Source organism: Lissotriton helveticus, chromosome 6 (genome assembly GCF_964261635.1).
Source record: "Lissotriton helveticus chromosome 6, aLisHel1.1, whole genome shotgun sequence".
In the NCBI taxonomy this organism is placed as follows: domain Eukaryota; kingdom Metazoa; phylum Chordata; class Amphibia; order Caudata; family Salamandridae; genus Lissotriton; species Lissotriton helveticus.
This window is the reverse complement of record NC_136067.1, coordinates 1,110,825,846-1,110,850,268: the sequence shown is the minus strand read 5'-3', so window position 1 is coordinate 1,110,850,268 and position 24,423 is coordinate 1,110,825,846. Positions and strand designations below refer to the sequence as shown.

At 49.5% G+C, this 24,423-nt stretch overlaps 1 protein-coding gene across 1 annotated transcript in view; it reads left to right on the top strand.

The window, feature by feature from the left end:
* The window catches only part of ANAPC1 (anaphase promoting complex subunit 1), an 815,950-nt gene that overhangs the window by 25,620 nt on the left and 765,907 nt on the right, over positions 1 to 24,423 (top strand). Inside the window, exon 3 of the mRNA XM_078648767.1 lies at positions 21,632 to 21,683. Coding sequence (XP_078504893.1) covers positions 21,632 to 21,683 — 52 coding nt within the window. The remainder of the gene's footprint in view (positions 1 to 21,631; positions 21,684 to 24,423) is intronic.

The following is a 24,423-nucleotide window of genomic DNA, read 5'->3' as shown; positions in this document are numbered from 1 at the left end:
ACTCCCACCTAAGCATGAAAGACCATATCAATGCCTCTGCAAAAAGCAAATTGTACACGCTGACGAGTATAAAAAAAGTCAAACTCTTCATTCCCAGTAAAGACCTAAAAACAGTTGTACAATACTTAGTCTTACCCAAGCTACACTGTAGCGCCACAATGGTTCCGGGTCCCCCAAAATCTTACCTAGCCCCACTGAAAGCCACTCCCCATGCTGTGGCTAGACTTGTGTCAGGGAAAGGTTCTTTAATCACATCACTCCCACCCTCAAACAACTCAACTGGCTACCAATCGTGGCAAGGGCCATACTAAATACTGCCTGCATAACCCAAAAAGAGCTCTACAGTGAGAAGCCAATCTATTTCACGAATAAACTTTCAAAAACCGGCCAAAAGAGACCACTACAAAGCTCAAACTGACTACTCCAAAATTTAAGAACGAGAAATTGCGCACCCGCTCCTTCTCCGGGAATGCGCTAAAGATCTGGAACTCCCAGCCCTGGGACATGTGGGAAAATCAACTCTTCCCTCACTTCAAGAAGAAACTAAAGCTTCTCCTGTTCAACAAAAACTTAAACCCAACTTAAAGCTCCTGCCTAGCCTGCGGGCTTCCTCCGCACTCCCTCAAAATAAATCTGTGCACCACTAACCTGGGAAAATCTGTGTCTCTAGTCCCCCCTATCCACAAGAGGCCTTATCCCCAGCTACCTCAGACCTACAACTCCTGTCTTTACTTCTGTTCAGCCTGTTTTGTCGTATTTATTGATAGTATTTGTTTTGCTGTTTTTATTTTACTCTACTTGTAATTTTGTCCCATTGCAGATGTGCTCTGCAAAGCGATATGTATTGTGTATACCATATCTACCTCAAATTTGTTTTGGCTCTATCCCCACAGTGTCCTTGTACACCTTGTCACATAATGTCACAGTGTATCTATTTGTACCCGAAATGTATCTTACATATTTAGGCTTAGGCAATTTCATACCTCGTATACCTCATCACTTTCTATCACTATGTATCTGCATTTACTCCAAATGTATCATGTATATGCTGCTAACTCTGTGAAGTGCGCTGATGCCCTTGGGTCAAGTTTGTGCTATATAAAACTCAATAAATAAATATAAAAGGCAAACCTCTGTCAGTGCCCGGTGGTTATCCCTCTATGAATAGCGGCAACACCCTACTCACAGGATTGCTGAATGCTTCTTGGTTCTCTTAAAAACACCTAACCTAACTCGTTTAACAGAATGCATACCATGGCCCCATACCTGATTAATCAGACCCCTGTTGTTCAAGGTGATCTTTGTAATTTACCATTTTAAATATCATACACTTCAAAAAGCCATTTAACTTGTCCATCAAATTTGTCATCTTGGTCAGATTTCCTGCCAGAGGGGCCGAAGCCCTGGAACAATGTGCATCAAGTCCACTCTGCAGCTGACAAAATGTGTGCACAGTTAGAAACTATGTTATTCCAAGGTAGCAACAGGTTTTCATGAGGAAACTATTTGGAGCCACACTGGTAAAAATCCTCTATCAATGTTGGTTGTCTTATTTTACATAATGTTTCAGCAAGTTAAGGAATCCCTGCATCCTGAAAACCAAGAGCTGTCTGTGGTTAAGCACAGTTCAGGCAAAAAGCTTTGTGTGTTTTGCATCGTTTTTTTCTCTTATTCTTAGAGGTTGATCGTTTTGATAACCTATATAGTTACTTCTCTCAATTCTTTGACATTTATTATTCTGACTGCATTCTTTATTCTCCTTTTCTCTGACCTCCCTTCACTCCACTCTCCTGCTAATCCTTTGCTATGTTGCTGCTGGTCAGTTATGGACTGTTATGTTATATGGGTTTCTAAAGCGCATAGCTGCCCAAGGGCTTCCCAGTGCTAGGTGACTGAGCTGAAGAAAGGAAGTCAGTATGTTAAAAGAACTGCGGGAATAGCCATGTCTTTAACTTTTTCCTGACTCTAGATTCCACTTCTTCAAATCCTAATTTAAGTGGCAATACGTTCCAAAAGCTTAGGTGCCATATGTGAAAAGAATCTACCTCCTCATCTTGCTGTCTTGATTCTTTTTTCTGAGAATGTGTTCTTGAACTGATCTTAGGCTCCTGATGAGGACATATGGCCCAGCCATGCCTCTGATTTTGGGGCGCCTCTATTGTTTATTGCCTTCTGAGTCAAGCAGAGTGCCTTCAATTTAGTCCCCCCTCTTCCCTCCTCCCCATCTTTCTTCTCTCTTTAGTTTGCGTACCTTTCATGCTTCTGACTATCATCAACCACTTGGCTCCCTGTAAGCTGTAGCCTGGTCAAGGAATTAGAAGATTGACATCAGGTGCTTTGGGACACTTGATTGCACCTCCTAGTCCGTGCACATGTCACAAAAAAGACCCTCTTAGAAGAAACCAGTTAGTTCTAGCATATCTTTTATTCAAGGCTCCCGTAAATACCACATTTTACAGAACTGGCAATTTTGAAACTTAAGTGGTAACATTTTGAAACTTACTAAAGCAAGTTGTTTTTATAACCAAATTGTGTCAAATTCAACACAAAAATATTGATACAGTTTTCTTTGCCTATCTTGTATTTTATTTGTGCTGTTATAATGTTGCAGTATTCAAGAATGATGTGGTATTGAGTAAGTTGCACTGAAATTTCAATTGCAAAAAAAATAAAATAATCGCAATGGTAAGTTAACTGTGGATCTCATAATAGCAGGAAGCAAGCTGTAAATTGATCTCTTCACAAAATCCTTTGTTAAGGTGAGCAGAGGAGAGCCTAATGTGTAAGCAATGCGTAGGGTAAGCTAGCCGTCTTTCCAATTCCAGGTGTAGCCATTCATTACACTGGAAACATACGTTAAAATGTACTTGTCCTAGCAGAAGTTGATTTATAGCCAGTGCATTAGATCTGGGCTTCTCCTCTTATTTTCCATCCACTCACATTTGTTCTTCAGTCTGTTCTTTCTGACAAGTTAATATGCACTTACGCACCAGTACTCCAAATGGTGCTTTCCAAAATACAGTAGATAAACTAATAAAGCTGATACATAATTAGCAGTTGGTTAGGTTCACTGTCTCCAATCACGTAAGCATGGTCTGGCATAGGCAATTGTTTCTTTTTTTGTTCGCTGCACATAGGTATTGTAAAGGCTTTTTAGCATAGTATACATGGTTCCTGAATCAAAATGCTAAGCACGCTACGTTGGGTTACAAGCATGTTGCAATGCCTTGTTTGTACTGACTGTTGCTGTCTGTGATTTCTAAGTCTATCTGAAGCAAGCAATTTGTGCATGTGCTTCGCATTGGTGGCTTTCTACATGCATCCTCAGCTCTCTCTTCCTTCGGACGGACGGCTCCTAAAAGGCGTAGGTGCACTACAGTGAAAACATGGTTCCTGGAAGCTTGAAATTTAACTGGCAAGTAATCACAACTATCCCATTTGTGAACTGGCAAACCATTTCTATTTGCTAATGACCACTGTGCAAAAGTGGTTGCTTGAAGGCAACTCCCTCTGTACTTAATGATCATTGTGCCTGGGCCACTGCATTGTGGAGGAACGTTTAGGTAGGACCACCATCTCATAGCCATTGGACTCAAAACAATGAAATAAAAACTCCTTGCAACCCAGACACTAGTATCTGCAGGTAATATGTAGGCATTGCTAATGCAACAATAACATATTTTCATTAATCGAAAGCAAAAACATTTTGGCTTGTTGAATGGCATTTTTGACAGGCAGCAGGTGTTGTAGTGAAAGTAGTGTAATATTTTATTACAAGTTGTTTATTTTCCTTGTCAGTCATAATGTTTAGCTGCTGTCCTTCATTTCTACTACTTGGTGCCAACTGAAGAGTCAACGTGATGTTTTGATAACGGCAGGGGTTTGTAGTATTTATATCGCACTTTCTTCTCCAGGTCTTGTCATTGCTTCCTCTACAAAAAAATATTGGTGTTCCTCTACAACAAAATATTGGTGTAGTAATAAGCTTCTGGACATTTTTGGAGACACTATCTTGAAGTGTATCTAGTTGTTTTGCGAGCAGTTGTGTTGAACATGCACTCTGGAGCTTTTGTCCATGTGGCAGAAAAGCTGTACCAAAAATCTTTTGAAATAGATTCATTTATTTGAGATTTCCAAGGCCAGCATATCTTTGGAAACCTCAAGCGCCTACAGGCTGATGATACAAGACGAGATGGATAGAGAGCATCATACGTATCAAATATTATTCAACGATCTTTAAGTACAACCTAATGTTATTGAAACATAGATGATCACTGTGGAAGACTACTACAGAGGACCTCTACTTGAACGTCAAATCTGTCCTCAACCAAAGAGGAGAGTTTGAATAAATAGAATCTATGATTGGAAGATTGAGGAGGTAACTGTGAATGGGACTATAATTTCTTATCTTGAAGTGTATCTGTCTGCTGAAATTAGCACACTTTTTCCAAGCCTAGGTCTGTAAACACTTATTGGACAGGGTTTTATTAATCCTGTTTCAAAGTGATTGGTAGTTGGTTAAAAAGTTGATGTCCACCTTTAGAAGAAATGTTCTCATGTTCCTCATGCAGCTCAGAATGTGATTGCCTGAAGACATTCAGTTATTAATCTGAGGACCAAGGATATGTTTGAGTTATTTGTACCAATAATCCTTTATGCTTTCTCCCCTTTGCAAATGTTCTGAGGAACTAATGTGGACACCTGTTAAAGCCTATGGAGGTGTTTGGGGGAACGCCAAACGTACATTTTCACTGAGATTTAGGCTGAACTGAGAGCTTGATTGAGCCATTTCCAAACAAGCTAATCTAGAGCTTGTTGTCATTAAGAAATCCACACCAGAGCATTCGAGGAAGGGACTTGAGGTCAGAAATACATTTAATACAGTAGGCAGAAGGATGGAGCCTTTGCAAACTCTGTAGGACATAGAAGTGGGCAGAAAGGAGAGGGAAGGATGCAGAACAGCTCTCGCAATTACATTGATAGAAATAGTGACTGCCTACATGCTGTATAGTAGCGTTTTTATGGAGATTGCCAAATGCTGCTCCCAAATTAAACTGATCAGTGGAGCTCACTCCTTTCTTTAAAAAAAATAAATATTTTTATTAGATTTTTTAAATAACACATTTTATTGAATGTTTAAGTACACCAAAGCCTGACTGGCTCTAACAGGATTTTATATACATAAATGCAACATGTCTTAATGATACTATTGTTACATAATCAAACAAAACGAGCGCGGACTTAACACTACGCCCCAGAACCCCATACATTAATAACGCCCATTGACATATTCATCTTACAGGGAATGGGGACCGCCACTATATCTCAGGCCCATATGATTGTACCTCCATTATGTTATGTTATGTTATTTTTACTTATACCGCGCACAGCTGCCTCAGCGAAGGGGCGTCCTGGCGCTTTGACAAGGCAAACACAACACAACACCAAAGAGAATCAAGAAGGCCATAGGACCCAGCATGAAAGCTAAACAAATAAGATGGTCTTGATGGCCCGTCTAAACTGAAAAAGGTCATCAATAGCCCGGATATGCGGGGGAAGGGAATTCCACCAATTTGCCGCTAGCACTCGAAATGAGCGGCCACCAGCTCTGCTTAGTCTGAAATGCGGAACCACTGCCAGATTCTGACCCAAGGATCTGAGGGTTCGCGGAGGAACATACGGTATCAGCAGATTCTCCAAAATTTGGGGAGATGTACCCTTGAGGATTTTAAACGCAAGGCAGAGAACCTTGAATTTGATCCTCTGGTGTACGGGAAGCCAATGGAGAGAGTGCAAAGATTTGGAAACCGAGCCTCGCCTTGGCAGACCTATCACCACTCTGGCTGCAGCGTTTTGAACTCGCTGCAGCCGGGTGAGTTCTGACTGATTAATCCCAGCCAGCAGCGAGCTGGCATAATCCAGCCGAGACAGCACTGATGCTTGAACCACCAGTTGCCTGGTGGATGCATCAAAAAATTTAAGGATAGGCCTAAGTCCTCTAATAATTCCATAGCAAGAAGCCGCCACCTTCTTGGTATGACAGATAAAGCCGCGGGTCGGGTCGAGCCAAACCCCTAGATTTTTTATCTCCGATGCTGGAGAGAGGGTCACACCTAGTTCAGAAGGCCACCACTTGTCGCCCCATGACTTCTGCTGGAACACAGATAGCAACAGTATACCTCGATAATCTGCTCACCTTCGGCAAATCCTACCATGCTTCTGAGGGCAGCCCCTCGCCTGAAAGACTGCCATCTCTTATCACCATCCCCATACACCTATCCATAGCTGTTTTCCACACTCCCACGAGGGCAGTGACTCCGCCTTCCAGTTCTCTGCTAAGTCGCGCCTGGCTAGGGTAAGTCCCAAGAGCAGAAGAAGCTGCGTGTATCGATTTCCCCCACACCCCCGATCACATCAGTACTGAGAAGGAGTATCAGTTTAGGATCAATTTGAACCTCCCACAACAATACCCGGGCCAAGCAAGAGGTCACCCCCCCTCCAGAAATTGGCAATGCTTCACAACTCCAGACTGTGTGGAGGACGGTCCCGTTCTCAGTACCGCATCAGAGACACATGGGGAGGATATCACACTGATCCGCCATAGGCAATGTCTGGTATGATAGGCCCTATGTAGATACTTGAATTGGATTAGACGGTAGCGGGAAGATATGCCCGCACTGCAGTGGGCCGCCAAACCCTCCATCCATTCATCATTTTCCAGGTCTCTGGCAAGGCTGTCAAGGTTTTGAGGCTATATGTATCGTGAGGCTGAAAAATCTGTCTAATCGTATGGGCACCTAAATCTCCCATCAACAGTCTGTCCTCCAGTGGGTTAAACTCCGGCAGTTCTAGTAGATTCCGAATATATGGGAGTCGAGCATGTCGGAACTGTAGGTATTTGTAAAATTGACCGCATTGGAGTTGGTATTCTTCCTGTAATTGTTGGATTTGAGTACCGTTCCCTTCTTGAGATCCCCCAATGTGGAAATGCCAATGAGGTTCCAGCCCTGCGAACCCGACAGCGTGAACACCTGTCGTAGGAAGTTCTTGTGCCACAACAGGGTTCCCTGGTCAGTTTCCCCCACAAGCCCAGCTGCCGAACAGTCTGCTGCCATAACAGAATGGCTAGCTGGGCTGCTGGAGGAAAGATATTCCATCCCCTAGTCGCTATAAAGGAAGTCAGACTGGCCGGTCACACATCGCCCACCTCTTCACAGGGTAAGCTGGATTATCCTGCTCACTGTACAACCAATCATTAACGTTGAGAAGGTGAGAGGCTGCATAATACCTGTGTATGTCGGCAGCAGCGATTTTCCACCCACAGATGGTGGACTGACTGCAAGTTTGGAAAGCCACTTGGATCTCCCCCCAGAATGGACAGCATTCATTTGTCGAAACCACAGTCTCTGAATATCGTAGTGGTAATTTTGGAGCCTGTACAACACCTGCGGCAGAGACACCATCTTAAAGATGGCTGACTCTCCCAGCAATGACCGGGGCATTGAGGTCCCCAACCGCACCTCTTCCAGCACCCTGGACAACAGAGGGCCAATATAATGGGACCATGAGACAACTGGATCAGGGGAAATCTAGACCCCCTCCAAGTAATGAAAACCATCATCTGTATGCGTCAAGTCTGCGGCCCATGCCGTCCTTCCCTGGAAACCCACATACCGGAAAAAGGATTGACTCGGTCAGATTCCTGTGGAGCACCAAGTTCTCGCAAAAAACCTACATGATCTGCAGTATCAGCGGGCCAAAAAAGTCCGGGTCGGTAAGAAAAAACAGGACGTTGTCCGCATATAGTGCTATCCTGTTAGTTATCTCATTGGACCAATCGAAACCACGCAGCAGGGGGTCTTACCTCTCCCATGCGGCCAGTGGCTCCACTGCGAGCGTGAATAACAGAGGGGACAGTGGATACCCCTGTTGAGTGCTTTTGTATATAGGGATGGGGTCAGAAACCGCGCCTGCCACCTGAACGGACACCGTCAAATCAGTGTATAATAGACAAACATATGAGAGGAAAGTGATCCCAGGTTCAGGGCCTGAGAAGGGTGAACAGGTACTCCCTGCTTATTGAATCAAAGGCTTTGTCGATGTCAGCCAGTAGGATGTTGTCAGCCGTTCCAGGCTTGACACCATCACCAGAGCATTGTGGACCAGTTGAATATTATGGCGGGTAGACTGTTCTGGCATAAAGCCGGCCTGATCTGGGTGAACTGGATCGGATATATGATGGAGCAGTCTGTTGGCCAAAACTTTAGCAAGCAGCTTCACCTCTATGTTTAGAAGGGAAATTGGTCTGTAAGAGGATGGCTCTTCCTGGGGACAACCTGGCTTGTTGAAGACCACAGTCTCCGCATGTCGCCAGTCAGGTGGAAGGATCGCCATGTCGGCGGCCTCTTCTAGCACCCTTTACAAATGTTTCCCCAGCTGGGGCATATGTGCTTTGAGGAACTCACAAGGGAATCCATTGGGTCCCGAAGCCCTGCCAGGGCGGAGACCATCCAGGTCCTCCACAGTAATTTGTTTGTCAAGCTATTTACATGCCATATCTGGTACTAGTCGGGGAGGCATAGTGCGTTCAAGATTTACAATTTAGTCACTAGTCAAGATGTCCATTCGGGCATAAAAGGTCCCATAATATGCTGCAAAAGCCTGAGCTACCTCATGAGGGCTGGACCGTAGCTTAACCTCAACATCTCGGAGCACCGGCACGGACATCTGCCTGATCTGACACAGATGATGTAACATCTTACTGGACTTGTCGACCCACTGATCGATCCCCCTCTGTGCCGCCTGCCACTTCAGGTGGGCCTCATCTAACTGCAACTGCTGCAGTTGTTGCTGGGATAAAAGTAGCTGATGCTGCAACCCCTTCGAACATCGCCCTCTAGTGCCTGCATCTGAGCCTCCAGTTGCACTATCTTTTCCATTTTGCGCCGCGTTTCTCCTTTCAAAAACTAATGTCCATCCCCGCAATGTGGGTTTAACAGCATCTCGTAGGACAACACTGGAGGAAGCAGTGTCCACATTGAGAGAGAACTATTCCACGACCAACCGGTGAGGCAGGGACTTCTACAACGGGTTATGCCGGTGCCATGGTGACATACGCCATCGAAATGGGGACCGATGAGGACCATTATGCAAAGGGAGGGCCACAGGAGAATGGTCCAACAACCCGCCTGGCAAGATCGCAACAACCAAGACCCTGGGAACATATGGGCTGGGAAGAAAGATGTAATCCAGCCTGCAGAAGGATCCATGAACGGCTGAGAAAAAGGTATAGCCAGCCGCTGCTGGGTAATACGCCTGCCATGCAGCTGTCCACCCCAGAGAGGAAGGCAAAAAAGCTTAGATTTACCAGGGCCCAGAGCATGCCTGGTCGTGTGCCATCTATCCTCCTCTAGCGCCAACACATCATTCCAATCCCCACCTGGTATAATCCATCTGGCAACTCACACCAGAGGCGTAAAACTCTATCTGAAAATGCCTGACTCAAGGGACGGGCTGGGGCTTAGACTCTACCCAAAGTCAGTAATTCCCCATGAAGCATCCCCGTCACTAGGGTGTACCTACCACCCGAACATGTCCACACTCTGGTGGGCCTTAGGGAACTCTACGTTGAATAAGAATTGCTGTACCTTGCAAGCGCCTAAGAAACACTGAGTAGAATATCTGATCAAACCGAAAACGTACAAGGCAGGGTGTCCTTGATTCCATCATATAAGTCTATTGTAGCAGCAATATGTCTGTCGTAAGCCTTTTAGCTTGCCTTAGGATTGTCCCACATTTAACCTTATTGTGGATGCCCCGGACATTCCACGTCATGATACGAACACACACCCCCCCACTCCGTCCATCAAGGTTGTATGTGACCACTTATAATTATGCAGGAAACCATACGAAGTCAGGGTGTCTGAGGTTCATGATGTACCAATGTCTGTGCCAACTTAAAACTCAACAACAAACCCGGATAGACCATCGCCCACCCCAATTCTTCAACAAACCAGAAATATCTGTCACAGCAGGTGTGTGTCCTTGGAAGCCTCGGGAACTCCCTTCCAGGTAAGCAGTCAGACCTGAACCCCCTCACCTCCTACGCTTACAAAGGCTTACAAGCCTGAGTCCTCTGCAGTACAATAAGGACACAAGTTGAAGCTGGAATTCAACAGTAGCAGCCCATCATCCATGACCCAAGCTCTACATTGTGGATCTTCTTTTCTATTATGGTGATCAGCAATTGGAGTGAAATTGCTGTTGACGTTTCGATGGGGATTTCTTTGCACTCCAGAGGCGGCGGCGTATGTGGCTGTGACCGTATCTTCTCATCTGTCCATGCAAAGATCGCTTCAGGTATATTGAAGTACAAAGACTGTGACTTGTAGACAACCCTCATACATGCCGGATATAACAGCCTATATTAAACATTCGACTCTCGTAATCGGCGCTTCGCTGCCACGAAGTATTGACACTGTTGTTTAACGATCCTTGTGTATTCTGGGACTATTCCGAATGTGTGTGAATCATGCATAAGTTTATCCTGACCCAGAGCGAATTTGACAATGGTGTCTCTAACTAATTCTCCCTACTCCCTAGCGCCCTGTGCGACCTCTCAGGAACGAAATATGTGGACCGGGAACCCTCGAGCATGATGAATCGCAGCCACCACCACACAAATTCCTCCATTGAGGCACCCTCACACCCCTCTGGGAACACCACAAAACGCAGATTGTTGGGGCGTGCGCTGCCCTCTGCATCTTCCTCCCGCACCCCCAATTCTTGAGTGACTACAGTAAGTTTGTTAACCTTCTGTTGAAGTGACGTCACAGTGTCCTCGACAGTCGACACCCTGATCTCTGCTCCTATTATGTGAATGAGTGCCTTCCGAATGTCTTGCCTCAACAGGATAACCCCAGAGCCCACCACCCCACTCTCTGCATCCAGCATGTTGCAACATTGTGTGGTTGCTGCCTACAGCAGGCCGTTATCCGGGACCTTTGCAGCGCCCCCCTCTACATCGCTAACCCCGGTGTTCGTGTAATGGTCCTTGGTACTCTGCTTGGTTAACGTGGCGGATGATTTGTCCTTAGTCATGTTGACGCACTAGGGGCCACACGGCGCAGCAGACCCCTCTAGCTACGGGGAAAGTTCATCCCAGATGGTCCAGCAAGGTTCCTCTACACAGCACCACTGGGCACCTGTCTCCACTCAGCAACACTGATCCAGTGTCTATGCACTACCGGCTGGACCTCACGGACTCGGCTGATCCAGGGCCAGAAGCAGCACTGGGGCCTAGCTCGGCCGCTCACGCAGCCCCAGGATCAGACGTAACGCGGACCGCCTAAAGGGATCTCACACGCCGGGCCACCAACCAGCTACACACGCTGCAGCAAGGGAGGGGCACTTGATCCCCAGCGCCACTCCTGGACCTGATCTTGGCAGCCTGGGCGGCAGGCAGGCCCCAGCACTGGCTCCAAACACTGCAGGCCGCGGGGTTCAACAGGGGGCTAGATCAACAGCCCATGCGCCAACAGCCAAAATGTGGGCTGGGCGCAGTTTGGCCGCACACCTTCAATTACCACAATGACCAGTCGGCAATTCGGCCCAAACAAGATTCAGCCCGGTCTCCTCAGGCCCGATCAAGCTTCAGCTGCAGGCCCACGGCCTTAGCCTCTCACAAGCTGGTGGCCGGCACCACGGCCCCACCAAGAGTTGGGCAGGCCCATGCCCGGCCCCACTGCAGATAGCCAATAGGCTTGCCCCGCCGCAGGAGCAGTCTCCACTTAGGCCCTCTCTGCGTCCCTCCAGCAACTGCTGTGTAGAGCTGGGCGGCAGAGATTCCACTCCGGGCATTTAGCGACCTCTACGATGCAACCAACCAGCGACAATGGCGTCTCACCAGTCCCGGGGTGCCTCAGGACCGTGGGGCTAAGTTATCGGTGTGTGTTAGCAGGATGATGGCGGATGATGAGGCCTGACTGCTCGGAGCGCACTCAACTAGCGTCTGCCATGCTGGCTTGCCAGGCACTGCCCCCTTTTATTAGATTTTAAACAAAATATAACTATACAAACAATCCCCTTCCATCACGTACACCCGCCTTGTGGCGGCCTCCACCGTCCCTCCGCCACGCCTCACCTCGTACGGGCTCACATATTTCTGTTGGCAATTTGGAGATCATCTATGACCAATAGGAAGTTATCAAAGTTAGAGCAACTCATCAAGATGTGTTATTACTGAAGAAAGGGAGGGCAGCCTCTGAATGCAAAATTTAGTATGCGATCCATGCATGGATAAACAGCGGTGTCTAAAAGGTTGGAAATGTGAAATTATTGGCTAATCTTAAAAAGTGTGTAGATGTATTTCGATGTCCGGAATGAAGGAGAAGGAAACAATGGCTGACCTTGTTGAAAGGTAACTGACAGCCTGCAGTAATATGAAGTAAGGTTTTTTTGTGATACAGTAGTAAGAGGTAGAAATGTCCCCTTGGTAAATAAGACCCAGCTGTCCTCCAGTTTTGGTCACATGGATTTGTGTTGTAATTTTCAATGTCGGTATAGCGAAGAGAGTGTGTTTTATCTGGCCAGAGATTGAGGACTTGATACTACAGTTATGCGGACAGCTATGTAATGAGCTGGAATGTTTTTTGGTTCCTGTAACTTGGGGGCCACTATAGAATTTGAAACAAGGATTGGGAGTGGGTGGGAACGTGGATAACTGGGACCAAGGATGTTACAAAGAGACAAGATACAGAGAGTAGGACAAGATTAAAGATCATGGTGTGAGGCCTACTTAGGAGAAAAGATTAGCCCAAGTTGGAGAGAGATATATAAACCTGAAAGTGAATAAGGAAAAAAGGTACAGCAGAGAGTGTGGCTGGGAGTTTAAAAGGAACATAAAAAGGACTAAATACTAAATAAGGGCCCTTGGAAGAAGCAGAATGTGTTTCTAAGGTGAAATTTGGTGAATTGGGGAATGAGTGAGATAAAGGGAAGAATAAGCGAATAAGGGGGGAAAACGAGTGAAAACTGAGGGCAGGGGGGCGTGGCCAAGACGGCGATCATGGCGGACGCAGCTTGAGTGAGCTCCGTCCCGCCGTCACCTTATCCTCCTGCTATCCTGCGTCGCCCTGACCGATCTGCACCCTACTTTGTGTGGCGGAGAGCGGCTTCCGCGGGGATCCCCCGACAGTGATTTCGGAGTCCCGGCGGCCCGGGATCAGTGATTTACGGCGGCTGGGAGCCCGCCGGGCGACGAGGCCTGCATCGCAAACCACAGCCGGGCCCTCCGCTGCAGTGCGGCCCGACCGGAAGTAGCTGGGTGCCGGGTGGCGCCGGCCGGAAGTGCCGCCTCGCCCACGACACACTGCGCAACGCTGCGGAGCGGCGGAGAAGATTGGGCAGCCATCCGGAGCGAGGGCGGACGCGGCGGCTGGGGGAGAGAGCAGTCGGAGCGCACACGGAGCTCGAGGTGGGGGTAAGGAGCCGTGGTGCTGCGGGGGAGGGGACGTGTCTGCCCCATTCGGCGGCGGTCTCGAGCCGCGGGGCACAATACTACTGCCAAGGCGGACGGGCGAGCGCTCTGCCAGCTCTCCTGCCTGCTTCCACCTTCATTGAAGCGTGCCCCTGCCGGACACTGGCGCCAGACACCTAGGGCGCGCTCGGCGGTTGCCTCTGACCGCGGCGAGGGCTGGGGAGACCCCCTCCCCCCCCATCCCGGACTATTGCAGGCCGCCAACCCAACTCGAGGTGGGGGTAAGGAGCTCGAAGTGGGGGTAAGGAGCCGTGGTGCTGCGGGGGAGGGGACGTGTCTGCCCCATTCGGCGGCGGTCTCGAGCCGCGGGGCACAATACTACTGCCAGGGCGGACGGGCGAGCGCTCTGCCAGCTCTCCTGCCTGCTTCCACCTTCATTGAAGCGTGCCCCTGCCGGACACTGGCGCCAGACACCTAGGGCGCGCTCGGCGGTTGCCTCGGACCGCGGCGAGGGCTGAGGAGACCCCCTCCCCCTCCCCCCCCCTCCCGGACTATTGCAGGCCGCCAACCCAGCCGGCAGGCCCACTTTTGGCACCTGAGAGCGTGGTGCGGACTCTGGGGCGCCCCAGTCAGACCATTCCGAGGGGTGGGCGACCCCCATCGACCGCGTGCACCGTGGTGCAGCGCCTCTCCGACCACTAATAGGGTGGTGATCAGCAGTCACTTCATCACAGCGTGCGCCACGCTCGATCGCCGACGGGGCCACAATATACTTGGGCGGCCTCGGGGACACTTGCTGCCTGCGACTACTCCTTCAGCCGGGGGTGCCCCTAGTCTGTCAGCCCCCCTCGCCCGGGGTCATCACTCCGCCGGCGACATGACGAGAGGGGGCAACAGCGGGAATGCCCCCAAACAGGGACCGATGGACAAGTTCGCGGGCCCCAGTGGAGGTGCTGGGGCGTCCGGAGGACCCCAGGGCTCTGGGCCGGACAACGCGGCGTTGATGGCAGCGATCACACAAGCGAGGGACATGCTCGACGTGAAAATCGGAGCAGTTGGGGCCGATGTGACCTTGCTCAGACAGGACCTGCGCAACGCAGTGGCACGAATCACCGAAACAGAAACCCGTATCACTGAAGTTGAAGACGACGTGGTGAATCTCAAAAAGAGAGTTGCTGCCATGGAAGGGATACAGAAGGGACTGGCACTGCGGGTGGAGGACGCGGAAGGGAGAGCCAGACGGAATAACTTACGCTTTATAGGCTTCCCGGAGAACTGCGAGAAAGGAAATATGGAGGCCTTCCTGACCCAGTGGCTGGAGGGGTGGCTCCCCCCGGACTCCCTGTCGCGCTGCTTTGTGGTGGAGAGGGCACATCGGGCACTGCTTCCCAAACCGCCCACTGGGGCTCGCCCTCGCTCGGTGATAGCCAAACTGCTCAACTATCATGACCGAGATGTTATCCTACGGCAAGCCCGCGCCCGGGACCCACTGATGTTTGAAAATCATAAGATCCTTGTGTTCCCGGATTACACTAAACTAGTTCAGCAGCAGAGACAGTCATTCACTGCGGCAAAAGCACGGCTGCGGGAACTCAAGATTCCTTACGCTCTACTATTTCCGGCTCGCCTGCGCGTGGTCTTCCAATCTCGCACTCAGTTTTTCAACTCCCCGGAAGAAGTGTTTGAGTGGACGGACGAGACGGTGCGAGTCAAGGTGAACACCCCCCCTCGGAGGGGCTCAGACTCGTCAACCACCGAAAGACCCCCGAGAACGCCCAGACGATCGCGCAGTAAGAGTAACTGGAGGTCGCGCTCTCAAAAGCGCCCGCCTCCGAGTGATGCCACGGCGGACTCTCCGGAGGAAACGGCTTCTTCTCCTTCGAAATCCTGAGACCCCCACGCTTGTACTGGTGCATACCGTGGAACTACAGGGTTGGTGAGACGCCTTGGTGGCCGGAGCAAGCCGCTCCTCTTCGACATGCCACGTACTGATTGACTTCATGACTTCCTGTTCATGGGTGGACGGTTGGTCGGGAGACGCTCGTGCGAGAGCGGGCCTACTCCCGGAGTTCATTCCCAGGTGTTGAGTGGGAAGTAGTTGGGCACTTTGTGGGTAGTTGGGTGGGATCCATTGGTGCAGTGGGTCTTGGGCCTCCCGTTGGAGGGCTGAGATTGCCTGCATCGCGACAGGTACTTCAATGTTGCTGAGGTATGGGGTGGGGGGTTGGAGGGGAGGTTGTTGGTGTGGTTGGGGTCTGGGGAAAGTTTGCAGGGGGAGGGGCGGGGGTTTGGGGGTTCCGGGGATGGTGGGGAGGGAAGTTGGGAAGGGCCTTAGCACGGTGTACATGGGAACCTGGAGACGACTGAGCATGTGTGTGTGGCCTCAGTGGCCCGACGATTTCGGAATCTGGATGATTGATGGCGGCTGAAGTACTGGGGACGAGCCCCCCGCTGGCCTCAATGCGAATTTTGAGCTGGAATGTGCGAGGGATGCTCGACAAAATTAAACGAAGTGCAGTTCTACGTCTGGGGAAGACTGAAAGAGCGGATGTGTTGCTCCTTCAGGAGACACACCTCTTGGGCACCAAGGTTCTGAGCCTACGCAGATACGGGTATGATCAGGTGTTCCATGCTGGGTTTACACGAGGGTCCAGAGGAGTTGCAATTCTCATACACCGTAGGGTCTCCTACACACATGAAACACAATGGCTGGACGTGCATGGTCGGTATGTCTTTGTTAAGGGGAGTCTGGGGAGTGAGCCGGTGGTTTTCGGGAGTGTGTATGCTCCACCCCCACTCCAAGATGCCCTGATTGAACGGCTGTTCGGGGTATGGACGACTCTTCCGCATGTGTTGACAGTAGTGGGTGGTGATTGGAACGATGTGATGGATGGGAGACTTGACCGCTGTAGGCCTGGGGGTGGTCAATTGTCAGATGCCTCTACGAGGCTGAGTAGGATGGCGCAGGGGATGGGATGGATTGACACTTGGCGCCACCAGCATGCATGTGATCGTGAATATACATTTGTCTCTGCGGTCCACAAATCCTTTTCGCGCTTGGACTACCTATTCGTCCCGCAACCCTGGTTGGGCAGAATCGACTCCACCTCCATACTTCCGAGGGGCCTGTCGGATCACTCCCCGGTCGCCCTGACGTTGAGCCTCGGTGTGCGGCGACAGCCGTTTCGCTGGCGCCTCTCTGTGTGGCACTTGCAGCGCCACGACTATCAATCGCACATGAGGGAGGCTATCTTGCACTACTGGTCAGAGAATGAGGACCCGAGTATAGATGCCATGACCCTGTGGGAGGCCCTCAAGCCAGTCCTTCGGGGCGTGGACATTGCGTGGTGCGCTGCGAATCGTAGGGCCCGCAGGCAGGAGGTGGAGGAGGCGGCCGACCGGGTGCGGAACCAGGAGACCAGATGTCTCACGGGGGAGGATGGAGTGGCCGTGGACCGGCTCCTGCACCTCCAGCAGTCATACACCTCGCTATTGTTAGACGAAGCCCGACCGGCCTGGCTCGCTACGCAGAGCAGAATCTATCAATGGGGGGGCAAGTCTAGCACAATGCTATATAGGCTATGTCAAAGCACTTATCAAGCCCAGCCCCTGCCGGGTCTCCGAGATGCCGCGGGCGGCCCTATCTCGGCCCCTGAGGTCCTGGCCCAGATGTTTGCTCAATACTACGAGACCCAGTATGCCCCCCGAGAATCTCTCCCAGCGGAGGAGATTGACAGATTTCTCGCAGACCTTCCACCCCGGGCGCTCTCGGATGAGGCGAGGGCCCGCCTAGACCTCCCACTGTCGGCAGAGGAGCTTGGGGAAGCTCTGGGTGGCCTGAACACGGGCAAGGCCCCTGGGCCCAATGGGTTCCCCTGCGAATTTATGAAGTTGCTCCATCTCCAATTGGGGATGCGCTATAGGAAGGCACTGGAGGCGGCTCGGGAGCTTGGCAGATTGCCAGCGGACTGGCGACACGCTGAGATTGTAGTTTTCTGCAAACCGGGAAGGCCCCAAGACAGCCCGGACTCTTATCGGCCGATCTCTTTGCTGAACTTTGAAGCAAAAATATTGGCTAAGGCGTTGGTGAACCGTCTTCTCCCTTACATCACGGACCTGATCCATGCCGACCAGGCAGGCTTCATGCCTCACAGGGCTACAAGACACAATATACGTCGCGCTCACCTGGTGGTGGAGGCGGCACGAGCAGCGGGCATCCCCGCGGCCCTCCTGCTGGCGGACATGGACCGGGCCTTCGATTCCCTGAGTTGGTCATACCTCCGAGCCCTCCTCCTCCGGCTCAATCTGGGCCCACGTTTCCTGTCGTACATTCATCTGCTATATACGGACCTGACGGCGACGGTCAGAATAGCGGGAGCCACCTCTGACACATTCCTCATCGGTCGTGGCACCCGACAGGGATGCCCTCTCTCACCTTACCTGTTCGCCCTGGCTATGGAACCGCTTGCGGCCTGGGTGAGGATGGATGCCCAATTGCGTGGTGTGGAGTGGGTGGGGGGCCCGTCTGACAGGATTGCGCTATATGCGGACGACGTCCTGTTCTTCCTTACGGACCTCAATAAATCGGGGCCGAGGGTCCTTGAAATAATGCGCGTTTTCGGTGAAGTGTCGGGCCTCCGGCTCAATCCGCAGAAGTCGAAGCTGTGGGTCCTGGGCGACAGGGGGACTTTGGGTCCCTGGGCCTCGGTCCTTCAGGAGGCGGCGGGAGGCCTTAAATATCTTGGTGTCTTTCTAACTGATGTGCAGGGAGTGTCATGGTCCCGTAATGTAGTGCCTGTTTGGGACAGGATCCGCTCAGATATGCTGATGTGGTCCAGGATGCCTCTAAATGTCTATGGCCGTTCGGCCATTTTTAAGATGGTGGCCCTACCCCGAATCTTGTACCAATTGCAGAACTACCCGTACCCAATTCCGCAGCAATGGTTTCGTCAGGTGAACTCGGCTCTGGGTCGGTTCCTATGGGCCGGTGGAGCGATAAGAGTGGCGCTCCGCACCTGCTTCCTGTCGACCTACTGTGGGGGACTGGCCGCATCTGATGTCCAGTCCTACTATCAGGCATCGCACCTACTTGTTCTTAACGAATGGTGGTACGGGGATCGCACTGACCCGACCTATGCCCTAGAGAGGTATATGATGGACCCACACACGCTCCATACTATTTTATACTCGGCGACTATCCGGAAGAGACTTCCGAGGGCCACGCAAGTAATCTTCAAAGTGTGGCGCGATGCGCTCCGCCGCATGGGATGGTGGAACACGCTCACGGGCGAAACTCCTTTATGGCATAATGGGAGACTGCCCGGCCTGGCTGCGCTCCGGGGCTTTGAGGGCTGGGATGCCATAGGCATTTCGGCGCTGGGCCACGTCCTGAAGGGCACAGTCCTCAAATCGTTCCAGATGTTGCAAGATGAATTCGATATGCACCGGTCCCAGTTCTTCAGGTACCTACAGCTCCGCCACGCCCTGACCCCCGCACTAGCGGACTTGTCGTCCTTGCCGGAGTTTAGTCCCCTGGAAGCAAAAGTCTTTATGGGGGAATTGGAATCAAAAAAAATCTCAACCATCTATCAAACATTAGTTACGCATTGTTCCCCCTCTCTTGATAAGTTGCGGGCGGTCTGGGAGAGCGATCTGGGAGACTTGGAGGAGGAGGACTGGAGAGAAGCCCTGGAGGCCCCTAAGGGAGCAGCGATAGCGGTGCGCCTGCGCTTTATTCAATTTAAATACCTGCACAGGGCATACTACACGAGGGAACGATTGTGGAAGGCGGGGCTGATAGCCTCCCCGGATTGTTTGAGGTGTGGCAGTGAGGTAGGCTCCTTCTTACATACAGTATGGGGATGTGCACGGCTGCAGAGGTTTTGGACCGGTGTGTGGGAATGCTTGGAGGAAGTGTTGGCATGGGAGCTCCCTCGCACGCCGCAACTGGGCCTGCTCCACGTTATGGAGAAAGTGGGGGGTAATCTGTATAAACGACACTTGCTCCTTCTGGGTCTTACAATAGCCAAACGAGATATAGCCCAAGCCTGGAAAGCCCCCAAGGCTCCGTTGGTGGGGGTGTGGAAGCGGGGCATGGACTTTAGCATGGGATTGGAACGCCCGATCTTTGAGGCCAGAGGCTGCCCCAAGAAACATTATAGGATTTGGAAGAAATGGGCTGATTATAGGGGCCTATTGCTGGACCCCCCAGCGCCACAAGCCTCTGATATAGATCACGTCTATACTACCCTCATGTGAACTGTCCACTTGTCGCTACCATGCTGCTTTGGCTCCTGTTTCTGGACAATATGAACACCGTGCAGGGAGGGGGGTGGGACCCGGGTGGGGATGCGGGGAGGGGGGTGTTGGATAATGTTGACTGAATTTCTTGAACGCTGTTGCTCTTCTATGCTCACTGTCTTTCTGCAATCTTGGAAGCAGTGTTTCTTTTGTATTCTGTCAACTGCCATAACACTAATAAAATTTGTTCTGAAAAAAAACTGAGGGCAGGTAGGTTAAATGATATGTAAGCATGGAGGAAAGAGAAAAGAGAGAAAAAAACAGCACATAAACCACAGAGGCCCCTGGAGAGTAAAGGCCTAATACCTGAATCTGGGAATTTAATGACAGAATAAGAAAATGGACAACAAAAACAAGACGGCACAAGAAAACATGCCTGGAAGAGATTATTATTGGTCATTAGGTACTAATTATTGCTAGTCCATAATAGCTGTAACATTAATAGTCATTACTCTGTGGCTCGCCAGTCAGCGTTTCGCGCATACGTGTTTTTTTCTCAGTGCTGCTATTCTATTGCATACTTTAAACATTCAAATTAAAATTAAGGTAATTTGCAACACTGGTTCTCTGTTGTGGGATTATTTACATGCAGTTTACCACCCCCTTTTCTTTAAATGAGTTCTTCAGGATTCGTGCTTCGAAAACTATATCGAAATCATAATGGGCCATTTTTCAGCTTAATATTTTGAACGGCAAAGGAGCAAATACAGAAATAAAAACATGGCCACAAATTACTATGTGCTTAGGCTAGACTACGACAGAAAAGTAATGTCTTGGTAGAAGAGTTCTTAAATCTTTTTCTAGTACTATTGCACAGTCATCAGTAAAACTCTACATAAGAGCCATTGTTTTAGGCATCCAACCTATTTATGCGTTGTGCAGTTGGTTCATACTCTGGCTCTGCTTGTCTTTGGATGTGAATGAAAATTCCAGTTGAGTAACTACTACTTGTAACAATAATACAGCTTGTTTGAGGCCTACAGTTTCATTGCAAGGCGTGCAAAGCTAGCCAGATATGTGGTTGAGATGTAGAATTGGCAGCTAGGTCATTGTATATGGTGTAGTTTGCAAAGATAGCACTTGGCCATAATAGTGTTAAATAAAATAATGAAACCCCACCTTACGATAGTTCTTATAAGGAGAAACACTTTGGCCCCAGAATGCCTGGTGACTGTGGGGGGATTGTGTACAAAAAATACAGTTGCAAATATATTGTCGAAAAAAACGGCCCACTAAAACCTATCACAACAGTGAAGCTGGAGTTGGTGGAGGGTAACCACGTAACAACACACCAAGGAACCCACCTTGGTGCAAATGAAAGGTTGCATGTCTTGCTAAAGAATGATTTTTTAAATATCTTAAACAGTAACACAATTTGTGTGAAAGTCAACAGTGTGCAATCCATACTACTTGAAAATAAAACTACTTTGCTAGTTTGGAATTTAGAGTGCACATTTGAGCAGACGTTAATTTTCAACAAGGACATCGAACTGGATTCTATCTGCACACTTTCAGCAAAAAACCTTTGTGGTGGTTTCACCCTCCTTTTGGAGAATAAAGTTTTGAAAGAATGTGCAAATGAAGAGCTTGCTTAAATAGTGGCTAGCCACCGGTCAGTACATCTTCCCTCTTAGAATCCCATGTCTTTGTGGTTCTAACTCAGATGTATGACGAAGTTAGTAGGAAAACGAATGCCAGTAGTCAAGAAAACACAGTTTTAGTGATTGGTAGTATTTTCGAAATCTAACTGACCAACTAGGCAATCCACATTCAGCATTATGTGTAAAGTGTATTGTTTTGTATTGTATTCTATGTGAAACGTAGCCTAAACCTGTTTCACTGGTTTGTTTGTAGGCTTTGTGGTGTGATTTTGCCGACCCAGAGGATAAATCCGAGCACACCAATGGTAAGTGACTTTTTTGTGTTCTTGTTTTTTTAAAACTAGATGATATTTGTTTATATTCCTGCCTCGAAGAGCAGATGTAAAAGCACTTGCCTCCTTTTTGTGCTGTTCTCTATCATTGTTGTAATGTATGCTTGGCCTTCTCAACTGCCGGTCCCTTCCCAAACATTCCCATGAAATCAATCTTCTGATTAGTGACCATGGATTCGACGTTTTGTTCCTCACGGAAACGTGGCTTACCTCCTGGTCTGAGTCTGACATCATCGACGACCTACCTCCAGGGTACCAAATTCAATATCAAAATAGACCCCTCTGCAGAGGAGGTGGCCTGGCCATAATTTATAGAGAACGGTTTTCATGCAGAACAACTGATGCTAACATCACCGACTGCGAAAGCTGCCACTTCACGTTACAAATATCCCCCCTGCACTCCTTATCAGGGCTGCTGATTTACCGCCCGCCGGGAACCCCAGGAAAATTCCCCAGTGTCTTTGTGGACACTATTACCCAAATAGCAACTATCGCTCCCAACTTTCTCGGTGTGGGAGACCTCAACCTCCATCTTTTAGACCCCAGTGACTCCATCGTGTCCGAACTTTTGGCTGATCTCACGTCATTTGAGATACGATTAGTTAATTCTGAACCCACTCATGACAAAGGACACCTCCTGGACCCCGTATTCACTACCATAGCAACCCTCACCTCCGGCCCCCCTCTCCCCCTTCCCTGGACTGATCACTTCCTAGTACCTATCTTTTGGCACCTGTCTACCCCACCCACCCAACAAATCAAAACTCAGTTCACAGACAGACGATGGCATAAACTTTCACCTGATGCATGGGCATCTACTCTTTTGGCGTCCTCCCCTGCCCAGACCTCCGACCCAGCCACTGCAGACAATCAGTTCAACTCTTGGGTCACCTCGTCATTGGACGAACTCCTTCCCAAAACCACCACCCTTAAGCGAATTAAAAGAGTGACCCCGGCTCCCTGGTACACTCCCGAGCTTAATCTCCTCCGGAAGGAGTGCAAAAGAGCAGAGCGATCCTGGAGAAAAGATAAAGCAACTGTTTAAAAAGCCGCATTCCGCACCTGCCTAAAAAACTATAAAATCGCTCTGCGCAACACCAAGAGTATTTTCTTTCAGGAAAGAATAGCCAATTCCTCCTGTTCTGCTAAAGAAACCTTCACCATTCTAAAAGAACTTTCGAAGGTCCCAGACTCGGCTCCAAAACATCTGCCTGATTCCAAGGCAGACGAAGAGAAATGTACCAAACTGGCCAAATTTTTCGAGGAGAAGATTCAGAATATCCTCGCTTCCCTCCCGGCCGTTGACTTTAGCACTGCTGAGGAAATCGGCACAAACTTAAACTACACCACTCCCCATTTAAGCTCTCTCGGACCAGTCACCATTGAAGAGGTTTTAGCCACTTTAGATTCTATCAAAAGCGGTTCCCCTAGGGACCCTGTCCCTCTACGCATTTTGAAAAAAGCGGGCCTCACCATCGCCCCCCCTCTCACGCACCTCATCAACGCCTCACTGCTTCAAGGTAAAGTCCCTACAGGCTGGAAGGCGGCAGTTGTGAAGGCGTTATTGAAAAAACCTTCTCTGGACCCTTCGGAGTTTACCAATTATAGGCCAATTTCTCTTCTCCCCCGTACCAGCAAAATCGCGGAAAAACTAGTAAACAAAAAACTATCGCAATATCTGGAAACCAACAACTTGCTCAGATGTTCACAAACTGGATTCCGCCCAGGGCAGGGCACCGACATCGCCCTGCTCGCAGCAGTGGAGGAGGCCAGAGCCCTGTTAGATGCAGGAGGATCAGTGGCCGTGATCCTCCTGGACCTCAGCGCGGCCTTTGATACTGTCAACCATCGGGTGCTGATCGAGCGACTTAAGAACATTGGTGTTAAGGGCACGGCTCTGAACTGGTTCAAATCATTTCTCGACCACCGCTCCTTTCAGGTCTGGGAGAATGACGCCCGCTCCCCCGAAACCCTCCTCCAATGTGGTGTGCCCCAGGGCTCATCATTAAGCCCGACATTATTTAATATCTACATGTCCCCTTTGGAGGAGGTTGTCACCCCGTTCAGAGTGAGAATCATCAGCTATGCTGATGATACACAACTAGTGGTGTCTCTATCTCACCCGAACCAGGAACCATCAGACCTTTACAACTGTCTGGTAGAAATTCAAGGATGGATGAATAGGTCATCTTTGAAACTTAACGGTTCAAAGACGGACATTCTCCTCCTTAGCCAGAAAGGGCTCTCTCTCCCGCAGAACATCTGGCCCCCCAGTTTGGGTGAACCCCCTACCCCCAAGTCTGAGATTAAAAGCTTGGGAATATGGATTGAAAAAGACCTGACCTTCAGGACACAAGCCATAAAGATCGCTGGGACCTGTTTTGGGCTCCTTAAAGCTATTAGGAAGATTCTGCCCTTGCTCCCTTTTATTTCCCACTTTAGACCACAGTCCATCAGGGATGATATCAGATACCCGTATTTTTCAATTTGGTTTTCCACGTGGGACTAAATATAGTCCAGACTTAAAATTAAGTGTATTATGTACTGTCTACTTGTAATGTATTCTCTGTAAATGTTTTTAGGATAAATCCATATTATGAATTTAAAGTTTTGTATTCCTTTTACCTTTTAGAATTTGATTTCTGACCCTATGTTAACACAAACCTCCTGATTTAATAAACCGGTTGTACACCTTTAAATGCGTCTGTAATCT